Source organism: Sphaeramia orbicularis, chromosome 15 (assembly GCF_902148855.1).
Source record: "Sphaeramia orbicularis chromosome 15, fSphaOr1.1, whole genome shotgun sequence".
In the NCBI taxonomy this organism is placed as follows: Eukaryota; Metazoa; Chordata; class Actinopteri; order Kurtiformes; family Apogonidae; genus Sphaeramia; species Sphaeramia orbicularis.
Genome location: NC_043971.1, coordinates 37,153,612 through 37,169,431, shown reverse-complemented (window position 1 = coordinate 37,169,431; position 15,820 = coordinate 37,153,612). Strand labels below are relative to the sequence as shown.

Below are 15,820 nucleotides of genomic sequence, written 5' to 3'. Positions count from 1 at the left end.
ACCTGGGTTAAATGAACCCATATGGATTTATTATTTACACTGTCAGAGTTTCTCCTTTAACTCAAACAGAGTTAAATTAACACCATGAAAGTAACAAAAATAACACTCATTTGACTTAATTTTCACTCTGAAAGTAGTGTTAATTTTAATCATAAAAAAGTGAATCCATTAAAAATGACTTAAAATTCAATGTGAACAGGATGATTCAAAGAAAGCTGATGCATTTTTTTTTTTTTTTAGAAAATTAATGTTTCCTCTTATTTTTTTCTCTCTGACAGTGACAGTCTGATACAAATTGTACAAGTTCACCTGGTTTGAAATGCAGGGGCCAGGCAAATTAACACTGGAGAGACACAAAACAACACTTCTCCTGAGTTAATTTCCACAGGCTTGACTAACTCTTTTCATTAACCCCAACTCTGAGTGACATTTAACTCACAGTGAGTTAAAACTACACTTTGAGAGTGAAAATTGACTCTCAAATGTTTAACCCTGAAATTTCAACTGTCCAGTTTTTGCTGTGTTCTAATGAAATAGTCAGTATTATTAGCTCTTCTCCTGTCAGTGGTCAGAATGTTATGGCTTATGGATGTATCCCTAAAGCATTTGATTTAGCCTTTATTTATCATTATTCTGAGTAATAATAAACTGATTTATGAGAAAACAAATGAAAAGTAGTCAGTACCGTGTGCTCTCTGGACTTTTCAGCATCACAGAGGAGTGGAGATAAAGAAGAGATGTTTATTTTAGTAATAGCAGTAGTAATTATTATGTGTGACAGAAAACATGTTCAATATCATATATTTTATTTTCTGTTTTTGAGAGGCAACAAGAAAAATAACACTGAGCTGAGACACTGAAAAATGCCCCCTTTTTGTTTGTGAGAATCCAATTATTCTTGTATTTTTATTCTTATTATCTGTTTCTAAAGACATCACCAGATGCACGAGACTCAACATAATGTGTCATTTCATAATCATATTGTTCTTAAGAGCAGAATATCTGTTTACTTTTCCTATTCTGGTTTGTTTTTAAATAAATCCCTTTTCTATATGAGCTTTAAGTTAAAGTGAGCGAAGTTAAGGCACACATGAATCCTGATGTCAGAAATGTTAATACGTTTAAGTGAATAAGAATCAACCTCTTGTATGAATCAATAACAGCCTGAGTTTATATGTGATTCAGAATGAAAATACAGAGAAATAGTAATGCATGGCATGAAACGCATATTGTGAATATTTTATAGACTCCATCCCACCTAAAATTTGCCCAAATCACGTTTCATGGGGAGCTCATGTCTTATTAAGAGCAGCCAAGTTCCCCCTGGCTCCTCTGTAGTTAACACCCAGGATTTAAGGTAAGCACAGAGGACATTTCCCCCCTCGGCAGATCAATGTGAGAACAGGCTGACAGGTTCTGCACAGGCTTCACTCTGTGCATCACAGTGAAGAACCCAGGAGAAAAATGTATTTTTGGCTGAATAGGGATTTTCACATTAAAAAAAAAAAAAAAAAAAAGTCAAATCTCTTAAAATAAGAGAAAGCTATTATATCTGTGCAATTATTCTTAATGGGATGAACTAATATGATATTTATCACATAATGATAAAAATACACCAATCAGTTCATGCTGTGCTCTGTCACTGTCACAAATCACACTGACAGAAATATTTTTTGACATTTGGATGAGATTTTGTATTCTTCAACATAGTGCAGATGCAGACAGGAAATCCACATGAATTCAATACAAACAAACGCAGAGGACAGTGTACGTGGCATAGAATAGTTAAAATTCTGGAAGGATTCCAACCGGCAAAAGAATGAATAACTGAATGAAAGATTTGTTTGTTTTAAAAATGGGACAGTTCGTATTAATGAACATTTACGAGTAAATACGAGAGATTATAAACATACGACTGACTTCCATCTTGAGTCCCAGTGGCAGGTTAAAAAAAAACAAAAAAAGAGGAAGAGAAAGAAAAAAAAGGAGTTTGTCCTTTACAAAGAGGAAACTTCTACACAGTATAACATGATCTAGCTGACCAAGGCAGTCATAGACCAAAAACCCAGGTTCTCTGATGGAAAATTTCTGTATTTGTCATGTCTTTAACACAACCATCAGAAAGCTATAGCTGAAAATACCCTAAATGTAACATGTGATTAAACTAATACTGATTCCCTTCTCTTTTTTTTTAGGTGATGACTCTATGCTTTTCAGCTGCTTCCATCCACAGAGCTTCAGAACTCCAGTCTGCTTCTCCAGCTGGGGGTGTACCCTTTACCATCTACTACAAGTACTGCACAGAACATGGATAAGTACCTCATACAACCTCAACTTTTAATAATCTGAACTAACCTTTAACCCATTAATACCAAACGTATCATATTTGATACATGAGTTTTGAAGCCCTCTACATGATCAGTGTGATTTGTTTTTTCTTGAAAAACCTTATGTATACAATTAGATACATGTAATACACAGATAATCCACCAGGGGGGAGGAATTTGTTTACCAGAGGCCTTTCCAGTGACACTACAAGATTGCCATTTGTGAGGAAGGAAGCAGAATTACCAAGCTGTTAGACATGTTTGTGTCATATTATGTTTTTGTTTGTTCAGAAATAATAATATTTAAGCATTGAGACCTGTTGTATCAAATATGATACCAAATTGAAACTCATACATGGAAATTGATATTTGAAAAAAAAAAAATTGTTGGTTGTTCAGAAGGACCAATAAAGGCTCCAGTTTCAAAGAACTGGAATTTTATATCAATGATTTAATGGTTCAGGCTTTAAAGGGTTAACCCTTTCATGCATGAATTATGAGAACCTTAATTGCGATTTTTTTCCTAAATGTTTTTATCCCTCTTTAGGCATAAAAATAATAATTCTATTGATTTTTGTTAGCCTATTTTTATGGAGTTACAAAAATGTCCACTCAGCTGGACACCATGCATTTAGTTTTAGAACCAAAGAAACATGTATTTACTGATAAACTGTGTGAAAACTATGAAATAAAAACATTTTTAATGCTGCTAATCTGATGTTTTCTCACATTTTAACATACCTGCATGGAGATAATATGCAAAAAAAAAAAAAAAACCTGTTAATTACAATCTAATAACAATTAGCAGTTTTTTTACTCTCAAACATCTTACTGCAGATCAGGTTTATCTAGACCAGCAAAGTTACAGTAATGGTATGAATTGCAGTGTATGGGATGATGCATAAGCATCCACTGTGTTGGCTGATATGGAACTAAAACAACAAAATCCATGAATATACAAGAGAACACTTTTGAACAGCTGTCCACTGTAGTGACCAGTGTGCATGAAAGGGTTAAATATCATGTCTCTAAAAATAATTAACGCACTGCAAACAGTAAAATTTGGTCATATATTCATTCTGATGTCATGACAGGTTGCTGTTCAAGCTTTGGAGAAACCTAAAGTATACCTCTATTGGTCATGCTTATGACATTAATTGTGCTTTGTGTATTACTTATACGCAAGAGAGCCACAAATTCAGTAAAAAAAAAAAAAAAACATCGCCATAAATGCACTACACTGGACCTTTTTATTACGTGAATTATGAGCAGGGGCAGAACCTATGGGGAGCAGCCATTGCTGGTCAGAAGTGACATATCAGCATTGATTCCAGGTAACTGAGTACAAGTAAACACGCAGCAGTCAGTGAGTGAGATTGAGTGGAAAACATGAGTTCACACTTGATTTTTGTGCAGTCGTTAGCTTTGCACTCTGCTGTTGTCCTAGAGATGCGACCCTGCACTGGCCCATAATGTGTGATCTTAGACTGGTGTCTACTGTATGGAGTGCATAAACAGCCCATCACAGCCCAGGAAATCGGACAATACAACGTTACTGCGTCACTACTGGTCGTGGAACAGCTCATGAAGGAGGCAACATGTCACTGACCACGACTGACTGATGGAGCAGTACTCACAATTACTTGACAATGGATTATGACTTAAGTTACCGGACAGAACTGTTAGAATTATATGTAATCTTCTGAAATTGCTAGCTATGAAAATGAACTACAGGTACCCTTTAAGGTTCAGGAATGCCATACCTTTCACTTTTTTCTACTTCTCTACTCTGCACACAGTATATTGATGAGCAGTTCAGAACGCTGAGGCTGATAATTCTAGCAAAAATAATAATAATATCAAAAAGTACAGTAGTTTTTGCTAATTTGAAACAGCTAGCAATGAAAATTCACTACAGGTACCCTTTAATTCTGCATCTTTTCACAGTGTGCATCTAATGTATATGCCGGAAGTGCCCCATATGAATGAACACAGACTTCACCGCAAGGTAACCGCAAGAACAAAGGCTCCTCCCTGTGGTGTTTGTCTGTTGTTCGGGCTGTTCTGTTCACCGCTCTCACAACAATCACATTGACTGAGAAATCAATACAATCCTCCAGAGAGAAAAGAACAAACTGAAGTCCTTCCATCGTCTCGGTCCATACTGCGCAGAGCGGCCTGTAGGTGACGGTGACAAAGTAAAGTCATCCTCTCTAGAGGGTATGAGGAGTGATTAATGCCACACACACAGAAAAAAAACAAAGAAAAGACTTCTAAGAGGACAACTAGCAGCAGAACAAATTGGGGCGGTTCGGGCTGTCAGGTTGGTAATGCTATTAGACTGCACTTTAAAACAACAGAAATAGAGGGAAAAACTATACTAGGATGAACGCTTTAAATGTTGGACTTCGAGTCTTGATTGCGCTCTAGTTACTATGAGTTGTCAATTTAACTTCTATGATAAGTCAATTGATCATTGAATGGTCATAAACTCTCAAAGTAGAAGCTTTGTTTGCGCTTGTGTGTGTTTGTCTTGTTGCTAAACCCGTTTATAAACCAATGTCTGGTTCTGTTGCTCACATCTATGATAACAACCACAATAAAGTAATTTCTACAACGCCTGGTCAAACAAATTTAAAGTCCCACACAAAATATTTCATTGGATGTAGCTTTTATTTCATTGGATGTAGCTTTGATTACAGGATTCATTCACCATGGCATCATTTATCCCACACAATGCTTATGCAAAGCTACAATAAATGACATTTATTTCCTGTCTAGAGTGACATTAATATTTGGTCAAGATTTTGATAAAGGAGGAGTCAGAACACGGTGTAAAGTCTTCTCCATCACATCACAAAGATTCTCAATGGGGTTCAGGTCTGTAGTGTCCAATCCATGTGTGAAAATGATGCTTGATGCTCCTGAACCACTTTCACTAATTGAGCGTGATGAATCCCGGCAGAGTCCGATCTTGATGCGCTTTTTTGGTTGTTTACGTAATGAGAAGTGACTCACTGCATCAGTTGGGGTTAGAAACTGTTAGAGATTTTGGTGCTACGATTATTGTCAGAGAAATAATTGCGGTATCACAATTATTACGATTATTTTGCGCAAATTCATTTCACAACAGTACTTATTAGGGCTGGCACTTTTCATTCAAACTTTGAACATTTGTTCAAGCATGAGGTGAAAAGTTTGAATTCGAACTGTAATTACCTGTTCACATTTCAGCTGTGGTTTCTACAGGCACATCAGACTATTTTAAGGAGTCTGCCTTGTGATCAAACAGAGCGTGTTTAACCTTCGCAAACAGGGGCGCCACTAATTGCAGGCCCCGTGAAAGGTAAACGTTATGGACCCTTCATGAAATTCAATATTTTGTCGATCTGTCGGAGTGGGGGGAGGGGCGTCCATAACGAACGTAACTTATGAATGAAACAAACCTGAAACTTAACATGCTTTCAACCTCCAACTCCTGACTTCTATGCCTCTATTATACAGCGGATCTTACACAAAATTTTCAGAACTTCTAATCTGTGTCCACTGGACCCCCCATGAATTTGCCATGTCTACCCCTCCTTAACGGCACTCCAGTTCCCAAAGCCTGTATGAGTCTGAACTGCTGGAGAGGAATGGCCTAAAGGCTGGTTTATGCTTGCTGCACGAACATGACGTGCGGAAAATAGACGCAGGAAGTCAGCACGAGAGTACGCGTGGTGCTCTTATACTCCGCACGGCGTCTATTCTCAAACTGCAGGGGGCAGTGTGCCACAAACGCATGTCTATCACAGTAAAAAACTAGAGTAGAAGAAAATTGAATTAACAAACCAAACATGGCGACTTTCATACGTCTTCTCGATGAAGAAAACACTTGCTTTCTTTTGTTGCAGCTCTTGCAACAAAAGAAAGGGTCTCCACTTCTCCCTTTGGCAGTCTTTTTTGCCTTCACATATCTGTCCCGAAAGTTTTTTTTGCTTTTTTTGCTCATTCCTCCTCTTTGCTGACTGTAGCTGCAATTTCCCTCCATGAATTGTTCACCACACGGCTGTTGCGGTGGTCCCGGTGTGACGAATCATACAAGTGCCTGTACTTCTGTACTTCTACCACCAGGAGCTCCTGAATGTCGGCCATGTTGTCCGTGCATCTCTTACAAATTTTCTAAGCGGAGAGTTTCCGCTTAAGATGAGCCATGCGAAGGGGTGTGGGTGTGAAAATGAATGGCTGCATGAAGCCGTGCAGAGCTCATTGACATGGTAAGCATAAAACAGCCTTTACCAAAGCTGTACAGCCAGAGTGTTGTGAATGGGTTGCACAAAGGTGGCCTGAAACTGCAAAGATGACAGTAGCGAACGCAAACTCCATGGAAACAAAAGAAGTAAGCTTGCATCGAAAATATATTTACGGTCAAGAGAATTCAGAAATACGTCCGCCCGAAAATACGAACCTTCGCTGGGTGAAATTCGCTGATTACTTCATCGTGTCTGAACATATAAGCGGATAGAGACAGACAGTCAGCTTGTTCCTTCTCTGCCATTTTCACTCATGGAATGCTGAATTGTGTAACGTTGCTTTCGTTCCACGCGGGAAACGTACATTGGCATGTCTTTGGTTCTGCTCTTAACCTTATGTACTTACGGCGGTTTTTGGCAGCCTCGACAATTAATTAACCATGATGTTTAAAATCATGATTAATCGTAACACCATGACATCATTACAACCCTAGTTGGAGTTAAAGAACTTGTTGCAGCTGAAACATGTTCATCATTGCAATAATTACCCAATGGAATCGTAGATATTTGCTTCATTACATCCTGGTGGCGACTTTTTTTTTGGCCAACCTGTGTATGTTGACAACTCCAGTTGTTTTTTCTGCAAAAATCTTCACCTTCTATTTCTGCTATTCTTTTCCTTTCCTCGACCATAACATCGCTGTGCAAAACTAACCATTTCTAGCGAAGGAATACTGTCAGCCAACATAAAAAAACACTAACACAACAGACTTCAACAAAAACTTCAAGTAAGCATGTGAGCACGTGCAAATCTCCCAGACCTGTCTCCACAGTTTGTAAGCTCTGTCGGTGCTGCAGAAAGGCCTTGTACCCTCCACTATCATTTTGTAATAGCAGTAAAAGCTATCTGGGTTGCTTGGCTGCTTCTTGGCCAGCACTGAGCAACAATATGTGTGCATAAGAAAGGGCAGTGTGGTATTAAAATGACAAAATCCAATAAACCAGCACCTCAAATGAAGTGTGCCTTTGTCAAAACTTGTCATTCTCAGTGTGTTGCAGCTAAAAGGTTGTTCTGTAACATATCGAGGGGGACTTTTAAAGCACTAACACACAGATAGAGAAAGGAAGAAGCCATGGAGATATGGAAATACACATCCTACAAAGAAACAATCTTATACAAATGCATAATAATGTGGAAAAAAATAGAAGTGCACACACAAACAGAGTAGATTTCTACACTGCAATAGTGGTAATGACTGGATAAGCCTCAGAGCACAGCATCTATCATTAGAGTGAGTGGTGAACATTACATGTATCAGATGATAAGCTATAGTTTGGATGTTATCTTATTGGAGTCATGCCTCTTAAAATGAACCCCAATTTTGGATTTCCAAAATGAACTGTTGTTCATTCATTCACTTATTGTCACCACTTTCTGCAGAATTTGACTTTTTTTTTTTTTTTTTTTTTTTTTTTTACCTGTAAACAACTAAATTAACCAAGACTCCATCTAACAAGTCTCTTCTCATCCACTAATACACAAGTGTCAAACATAAGGCCAGTGGGTCAAAACTGGCCCACCAAATGGTCCAATCCAGCCTCTTGGATGAATTTGTAAAATACAAAAAAATTACACTAATGTTATTAACAATCAGTGCAGTCAAAATCATTTTAGTTCAGGGTCCACATACAGACCAATTCAATCTCAAATGGGTCAGACCAGTGAAATACTGTCATAATAACCTATAAATAATGATAACTCCAAATTTTTGTCTTGGTCTTAGTGTGAAAGTTAAATTACATGAAATTGTTTACATTTACAAACTATCCTTTCAAACAAATACGTGAATAACCTGGCATGTCTTAAGGGAAGTCAGTGCAATTTTAACTCTTTCCCCGCCAGAGCATTTTCCAGTGAGTTGGTAGCCAGCGCCAGCCGTTTTGGTCATTTTCACTAATCTTTGGAGGCTCACTGAAAATGTTGTGTTAGGAGTATGTGAACACTGAATACATCAAAAGAAAGAACTTCAACTTTTAAACACAAAAAACTATTTTATTCTATCTTTATTCGTTCGTGAGATATAAACATTTGAATATTGGTCATTTTCAGGAAAAAACTGAATTTTGAGCAAAAAGCTGAGAAAATTGCATTTTTTTCAAAGATATTGATTTTCAAGAGAAAACTGATTTCCTATTTACATTTTTGACTCTTTCTTATTTACCAACAGTAACACTGTCTTCAAAATCACAAAATAAAATAATAATAACAGCAATAATAGTAACAAACAGCTCTAAGATATCCCATCATTCCACAAAATGTTAGGGGAATCCACACCAAACTTTAGACCGAACATCTTGTAAAGCACCAGGTTCCTTCTAAACTTTGCACATTTACATACAGCAGTTATAAGTCTAACACATAGTAGTTTAGCTTTTGGATATAAACACCTCAATATTCCTCATTTTCAGGAAAAAAAGAAACAAATGCACTAAATACTGTAGATTTCTGGCCTTTGGCTGCACCAGGTCCTCCTGTTGGACCAGCTGCTGTGTTTGATCTGTAAATAATTATATGGACATCTAGTTATTTATCTCTGTATGAATATATGTATTTATTTATTTCATACAAAAGCCAAATCCAAAAGTGTCTTCCATGTGTCCTGCTGACATTCTACAGCTGAATATGTTCTGTGTCCTCAGTCTGAATCTGAACTCACTCTAACAGATGCAGACTAGCTTTCCTTTGTCTTGTCCCATGTCTGTATGTCTGTCTTCTCCTTGAATGTCCACTAGAAATGTCTCTTTTCTCTTCCTCCTGTCTGTCATTTTCTCCGTGTTGCTCTGTGCCCCCGCCCCCCCCACCCGCACCTCCGTGTCGGACCTGAGCCGCTCCTTGTTTCCCGTGTTCCGTGTCCGTCTCCCTCACCTTCTGTTTCTCCGTTCCTGTCTCTAAATGGTTCTTCTGTAGCTCCATCACATATTGAACTGTCAGACTCTGTCTCCATAATCATCTTTAAGGCTTTTGAAACTGCGCGCGGTTCCTGCACAGTCTGCATTTCCTCATTCAGTGACTGCCGCTGGATGCGTTGCCATGGGATACGGAGACTCCAGTGCAAAAACGTTAAACCCGGCCCGTCATTTTTCCGAAAAAGCTGCTTAATTGTTTGTTTTTGGACTAAGGAAAGTAATTCACATGATCCACAACACCTCCAACTACAGTATAACAGTGAAAACACGGATTGACGGAAAATCTCGTCATTGGCGGGGAAGCGTTGGGAAGCAATTGACGGAATATCTCGTCAATGGCGGGGAAAGAGTTAACAATGTTCTGCTTTTTACTAAATGTTTAGTGTATTGGTAGATCTGCTGTGAACTGTAAGTTGTAACACACATGTGTAAATGATAAAGTGAGGCATAATATTGTTAAAATTCCACTTATTATTCTTAAGAAATTTGAGGTTGTTCATGTTATTCACATTTTTAACCCATAAAGACCCAGTGGACTTTTGTGGCAGTTCCCAAATGAATTTTTCTCCATATTTATCACCATTGATTGTAATATTATCTTCCTTATTTTGGGTTTTTTCGGTGTAAATCATGTATTTTCCTATACTGAATTCACTGATCATGTAGATGTTCATAAAGGCTCAGATTAAAGATCAGGGTTATTATATCAGAAACAGGGAAAACTGAAGAAAAAGTGACTTTTTCAGCAAAGTTATCATTAACTGAACATAAAAACAAGTGTCTCAATCCTCTGTTATTGATCCAACTCCATGGGTTTTACTGGTGAATCAATGTTGCAGAAGATGACAGTGTTTCTACGGTAACTTTGGACCCTCTGAACATCTAAATGGGTCATATCTGATGACCATGAAAAGATGATAAATTGCATTTTACAACAATTATTTACATGCATCAATGTGATTAGTGGATCAACAGGTATTTAACAGTTTTGATCAGTAGATGACTTTGGTCAATAACAGCGGTTTGGGTCTTTATGGTTCTGGGTCTGGCCTTCTTGAGCTCATATTGGGCTGAATGTACTTCCTGAACTACACCTGCACCAACATTTTGTGTTAGGATTCCTTCTTTCAAATGTGAGGATGTGCAGCTTCTCTTTACTTCATATCATCACTGCATTGACTATGTGTCTCTCATCTATTCCTTTCACCCAAAACAAATCGGATTAAGTGAAATGCAAACAAAATCTAACAAGAGATTTACAATATACTACGGTGGCCCAGAGGTGCAACAGCCCAAAAAATTATCCACTGTAAGAAAAAAAGAGAACAGCCCAAAAAAAATTATCCAATATAAGAAAAAAAAAAGAGAACAGACCAAAAAATTATCCACTGGCCCAAAAAAATTATCCACTATAAGAAAAAAAAGAGAACAGCCCAAAAAATTATCCACTGGGCCAAAAAATTATCCACTATAAAAAAAGAGAGAACAGCCCAAAAAATTATCCACTATAAGAAAAAAAAAAAAAGAAAACAGCCCAAAAAATTATCCAGTAGCCCAAAAACATTATCTTAAACATTTTCAGCCTATGCTTTTTTTTTTTGTGGCGGCCTCAATTTTAAAACAAGAGACCTTTCGGGTAAACAGCGCCCCCTTAATTGGAAAGGTGGATGATGTTTTGTTTTTTGTTTTTTTTCTTATAGTGGAAATTTTTTTCTGGCTGTTCTCTGTTTTTTTCTTATAGCGGATAATTTTTTTGGGCTAGTGGATAACTTTTTGGTCTGTTCTCTGTTTTTGTCTTATAGTGGATAATTTTTGGTCTGTTCTCTGTTTTTTTCTTATAGCGGATAATTTTTTGGGCTAGTGGATAACTTTTTGGTCTGTTCTCTGTTTTTTTCTTATAGTGGATAATTTTTGGTCTGTTCTCTGTTTTTTTCTTATAGTGGATAATTTTTTGGGCTAGTGGATACATTTTTGGTCTGTTCTCTCTTTTTTCTTATAGTGGATAATTTTTTGGGCTAACGGATACATTTTTGGTCTGTTCTCCTTTTTTTTCTTTTATTGGATAATTTTTTGGGCTAATGGATAAATTTTTGGTCTGTTCTCTTTTTTTTCTTATATTGGATAATTTTTTGATCTGATCTCTTTTTTTTTTTTTCTTAGAGTGGATAATTCTTTGGGCTAATGGATAAATTTTTGGTCTGTTCTCTTTTTTTTTTTTTTTTTTTTTTTTTTTTTCTTTCTTATATTGGATAATTTTTTTGGGCTAATGGATACATTTTTGGTCTGTTCTCTTTTTTTTTTTTTTTTTTTTTTCTTATATTGGATAAATTTTTGATCTGTTCTCTTTTTTTTTTTTATAGTGGATAATTTTTTGACCAGTTCTTTTTTTTATATATGGATAATTCTTTGGGCTGTTGCACCTCTGGACCAACATACAGTATAAAAGTGCCATTTTACAGCATTTATAGATGTAGTAACATTGGCCCTGTTTCCAACAATAGCAGGAGTCACAACAAACAATAAAAGCTGTGTAACCTGAGGGAACAGTGCGACAGCTGAGGCTCCAGTCTGTTATTACACAGTCAATAACATGATAGCCCAAATGGACCTGCCAGGCACCCATCTGAGATCACATTCTCATAATGTGGCTTCAATTTGACTTAGTTTCGCCAAAATAACTAACCAGATAAGCCATGAAGGGGGCTGATATAGAGATGACCAACTTACTTGAATCTTCCCTGACAGTGCTGACATTGCTCTCCGACCCATCCATGGTCGCACACGCAGGTTCCGTTGATGCACTTGCCGGAAAAACAGCCTTTGTCGCAGGTTTTGGACACGCCGGACGCGTCCGTGTGCGCAACGAGGTGAAGCATCACCAACACTCCCAGGACGGTGTTTGTCTTCCAGGTGCACAGATGAACCCCCCCGGTGTCATCCATGATGGACTCCCAAATGAAGCGGATAGAGGAGCAGAAGTGTCAGCTCAGGCTTGGAGGAGGTGCAGTATAGTCATGAGCTGTGCGTCTACCTGTGACGCCTTCGCCAAAGTCCGACAAACTGGAAAACAGTAATTACGCACGGTCAAAACATGCCGAGTGGCGTGGAACAGGCTGCGGGACAGGACAAAGGCATCAAACTTTGATGGGAACAGTTCAGACTTTCAAAACAACCCGAAGGCATCCCCAGTCCAAACAATCCGATCCGGGCTGGAAAACCCAGAAACCCCCAAAGGCGCGCTGCGTCGTGCGTCGTCCCCACAGGTCTTCCCCGATAACTTCCAGTCCGGTCAAGGTTCCGATGTAAACACACACAGCCGTGACCGGATGATGCTGCTGTAACGCTAAACACTGTAATCCAGGAGATGGAATAAGACCCAGGAGCTCACATCGGGTAGATCCGTGCGCGCTGCCCTCTTCTGGATGCGTTCCCAGACAAAGACGTGCCCTCTGGCCGGATTTGTTCCGGAGGATGCGACAGCCGCAGCTCTCCCGGAGCGGTCCTCCTCCTCTCTGCCGTGTGTGTGCTCTCCTCTCGCTCTCCCGTCCACAGCTGGTTTCTGACGGGGAAACTCCTGCACAAAGCCCCGAGCATGAGCAGTAAAGGCCACAGCGGTTAAAGGGACAGTTCCCTTTAAACGGCACAGGCATGCAGCAGCAGCAGCAGCAGACAAAGCCGGTGACATCCGTCTGCAGAGGTGCATGTGGTTTTGTCTGCATGCTTTGTACCTGACAGCCTTTACAAAAGAGCCTCCACATTTATTACATTCTGTGATATGTTTCAATAGATAACGGAGCAAGTGTTATCAAAACTACTGTTATCATCAGACAATATGTAAAACACCAACAGCATGCAACAGGAGCCTTACATTTATTTAAAAAAAAAACAGTCATAAATATGTCATAAATATTTCCTGCAATGATGGATATGTTTATATTTTTCATTCTTGTAGTTTGGGGTTTTAGCAAAATTAATTAAACCTTAATCAAATCAAAAGCACCAGACATAGCCCATATAATGAACCCATGAAAGGCCCAGTGCTTCCTCTGTGGCAGTTCCAAATGAATGTTTCCATCTATTTAACCCTTTCATGCATAGTGGGCACTACAGTGGACACCTGTTCAAAGCTGCACTGTAAAAAAAAAATCCTGTTGTTTTTACGGAAAAAAACTGGCAGCTGTGTTTTCCAGAACAATACTGTAAAAAAACACATCCAACTGTAAACATATTTACAGAGTAACATGGAGAGTTAACATTTTAAACATGGAGATTTAACTGGTAAATGGACTGCACTTATACAGTGCATTTTATACATCTTCATAGTGTTCAAAGCCACCAGGTCAATTTAGGGTTCAGTGTCTTCCATGGACACTTTAACATATGGACAGTCTGAGCCAGGATTCGAACCACCAACCCACTGGTTATTGGACAAGCAGCTCTACCAGCCCATTAATTTACAAATTTAAATTGTTAAATGTTTACTTTTTTATAACTTTTATATATATCTATATATATATCTATATCTATATCTATCTATATCTATCTATCTATCTATATCTATATCTATCTATATATATACATATATATAGATAGATAGATAGATAGATAGATAGATAGATAGATAGATAGATAGATAGATAGATAGATAGATAGATAGATAGATAGATAGATAGATAGATAGATATAGATATAGATATATATAAAAAGCAACTACATCGTTATTTCAACATTATGGTCTTTGCAATTTAAACAGCACCACATTGTTTTTCAATTTAAAGTTTTATTTTCTAAAAACAATAGAAATACATCATTTCTACATACAAATCTGGTTTTGTTCACATACTCTTCCTGTAAAAACTCCAGCTATATTTGATTCAATTGTTAACACAAAAATCTTTTCAAATAAACAACTTTGTGTTGTATTGTCACTTACAGTTCTTTTTATGTTACAATTTTACAACTTTTTGGAGTTAATTCTACAGTCATTTCTTACAGTGTGTTCTCTTCTAAATTCATGAATTTTGTTGTTTTAGTTCCATATCAACCAACACAGTGGATGCTTATGCATCATCCCATACACTGCATATCATACCTAAAAAAGTCTGGATATGACCATGCCATGGTAATAAAGGCATTTTAATGTTGAAAGAGAGTGCCTTGGATTTTTCTTCCAGTGTGAAAAATACTTTTTGAATCCCTTTTTCCAAAGAGCACCTCAAACAAACTCTTTTTTGGTCTGAGAAGCATTCCGTCCCAAACATTTTTTTGAATTATCTGAACCCGCTTTTATTCTCACTAGGGTCACGGGGGTCCCCTGAGCCTACCCCACCTACTTATGGGCGAAGGCGGGGTACTCCCTGGACATGTCACCAGTTCATCACAGGGCTGAACCTATAGAGACAAATAATCACACTCACACCTATGGGCAATTTAGATTAACTGATTAACCTATCAGTGCACGTCTTTGGATGGTGGGAGGAAGTCGGAATTCCTTAGAGAGAACCCACACAGACATGGGGAGAACATGCAAACTCCACACAGAAAGGTCCCACCCAAGAATCTTTATTTAAATTCTCATATTCTATATTTATGTATTTAACCAGGAAGTCCCATTGAAATTAGAAATCTCTTTTTCAAGGGAGACGTGGCCAATGTAGTAGCCATACAAAGTCAGAACTATTTAAAACATATACATGATACAAAATGAACAATTAAACCTATTACGAAAACACAAGGTACAGACCCAAATGCACGAGACTGACTCAGAGAAGCTTAGTTTGAGTATTTATTACTCAAAGAATGAGACAATGGTGTCTTCAGAACAAGGGAAACACAAAAATCTTCTGGGACGAGGAATAAAAAAAAAAAAATCTAACAAAAAGTTCATCATCAAAAAATGAACAAAAAGATCTTCTCAAACGAGGTATAAAAAATTCTAACCAAAAAAAGTGTTCACGAACATGGTATTAAAAAATCTAACACAAAAATCTTCTCAAACGAATCAAAGCACAACAAAAATTCTTCACGAAATGTGGGATCAAAAACTTACTAAATGTTTCAAGCAGCTCAGGAGAGTGTCAAAGGCGTTCTTTTCTTAACCAGCATGAAAGACGCACTGACGACAGACATGAGGAGGGTATATAAAGGGTGGAGAGATCATTAACTCTAGGTGCAGACAATCAGAGGATCAGGGAGGACACAGACAAGACAGACACAGTGCACACAGAACAAAACCCCTCACCAAAATAAAAAAGGAAATAAAAAAAACCAAGTAACATAAATTACTAGCATTAC

General features: G+C 37.7%; 1 protein-coding gene across 1 annotated transcript in view; it reads right to left on the bottom strand.

Annotated features, from left to right (window-relative positions):
* The window catches only part of LOC115434149 (attractin-like protein 1), a 765,420-nt gene extending 752,330 nt beyond the window's left edge, over nt 1–13,090 (bottom strand). The window contains exon 1 of the mRNA XM_030155899.1: nt 12,254–13,090. Within this exon, the coding sequence (XP_030011759.1) occupies nt 12,254–12,468 (215 nt within the window). The 5' untranslated portion in view covers nt 12,469–13,090. The remainder of the gene's footprint in view (nt 1–12,253) is intronic.
* Between the last annotated feature and the right edge of the window lie 2,730 nt (nt 13,091–15,820).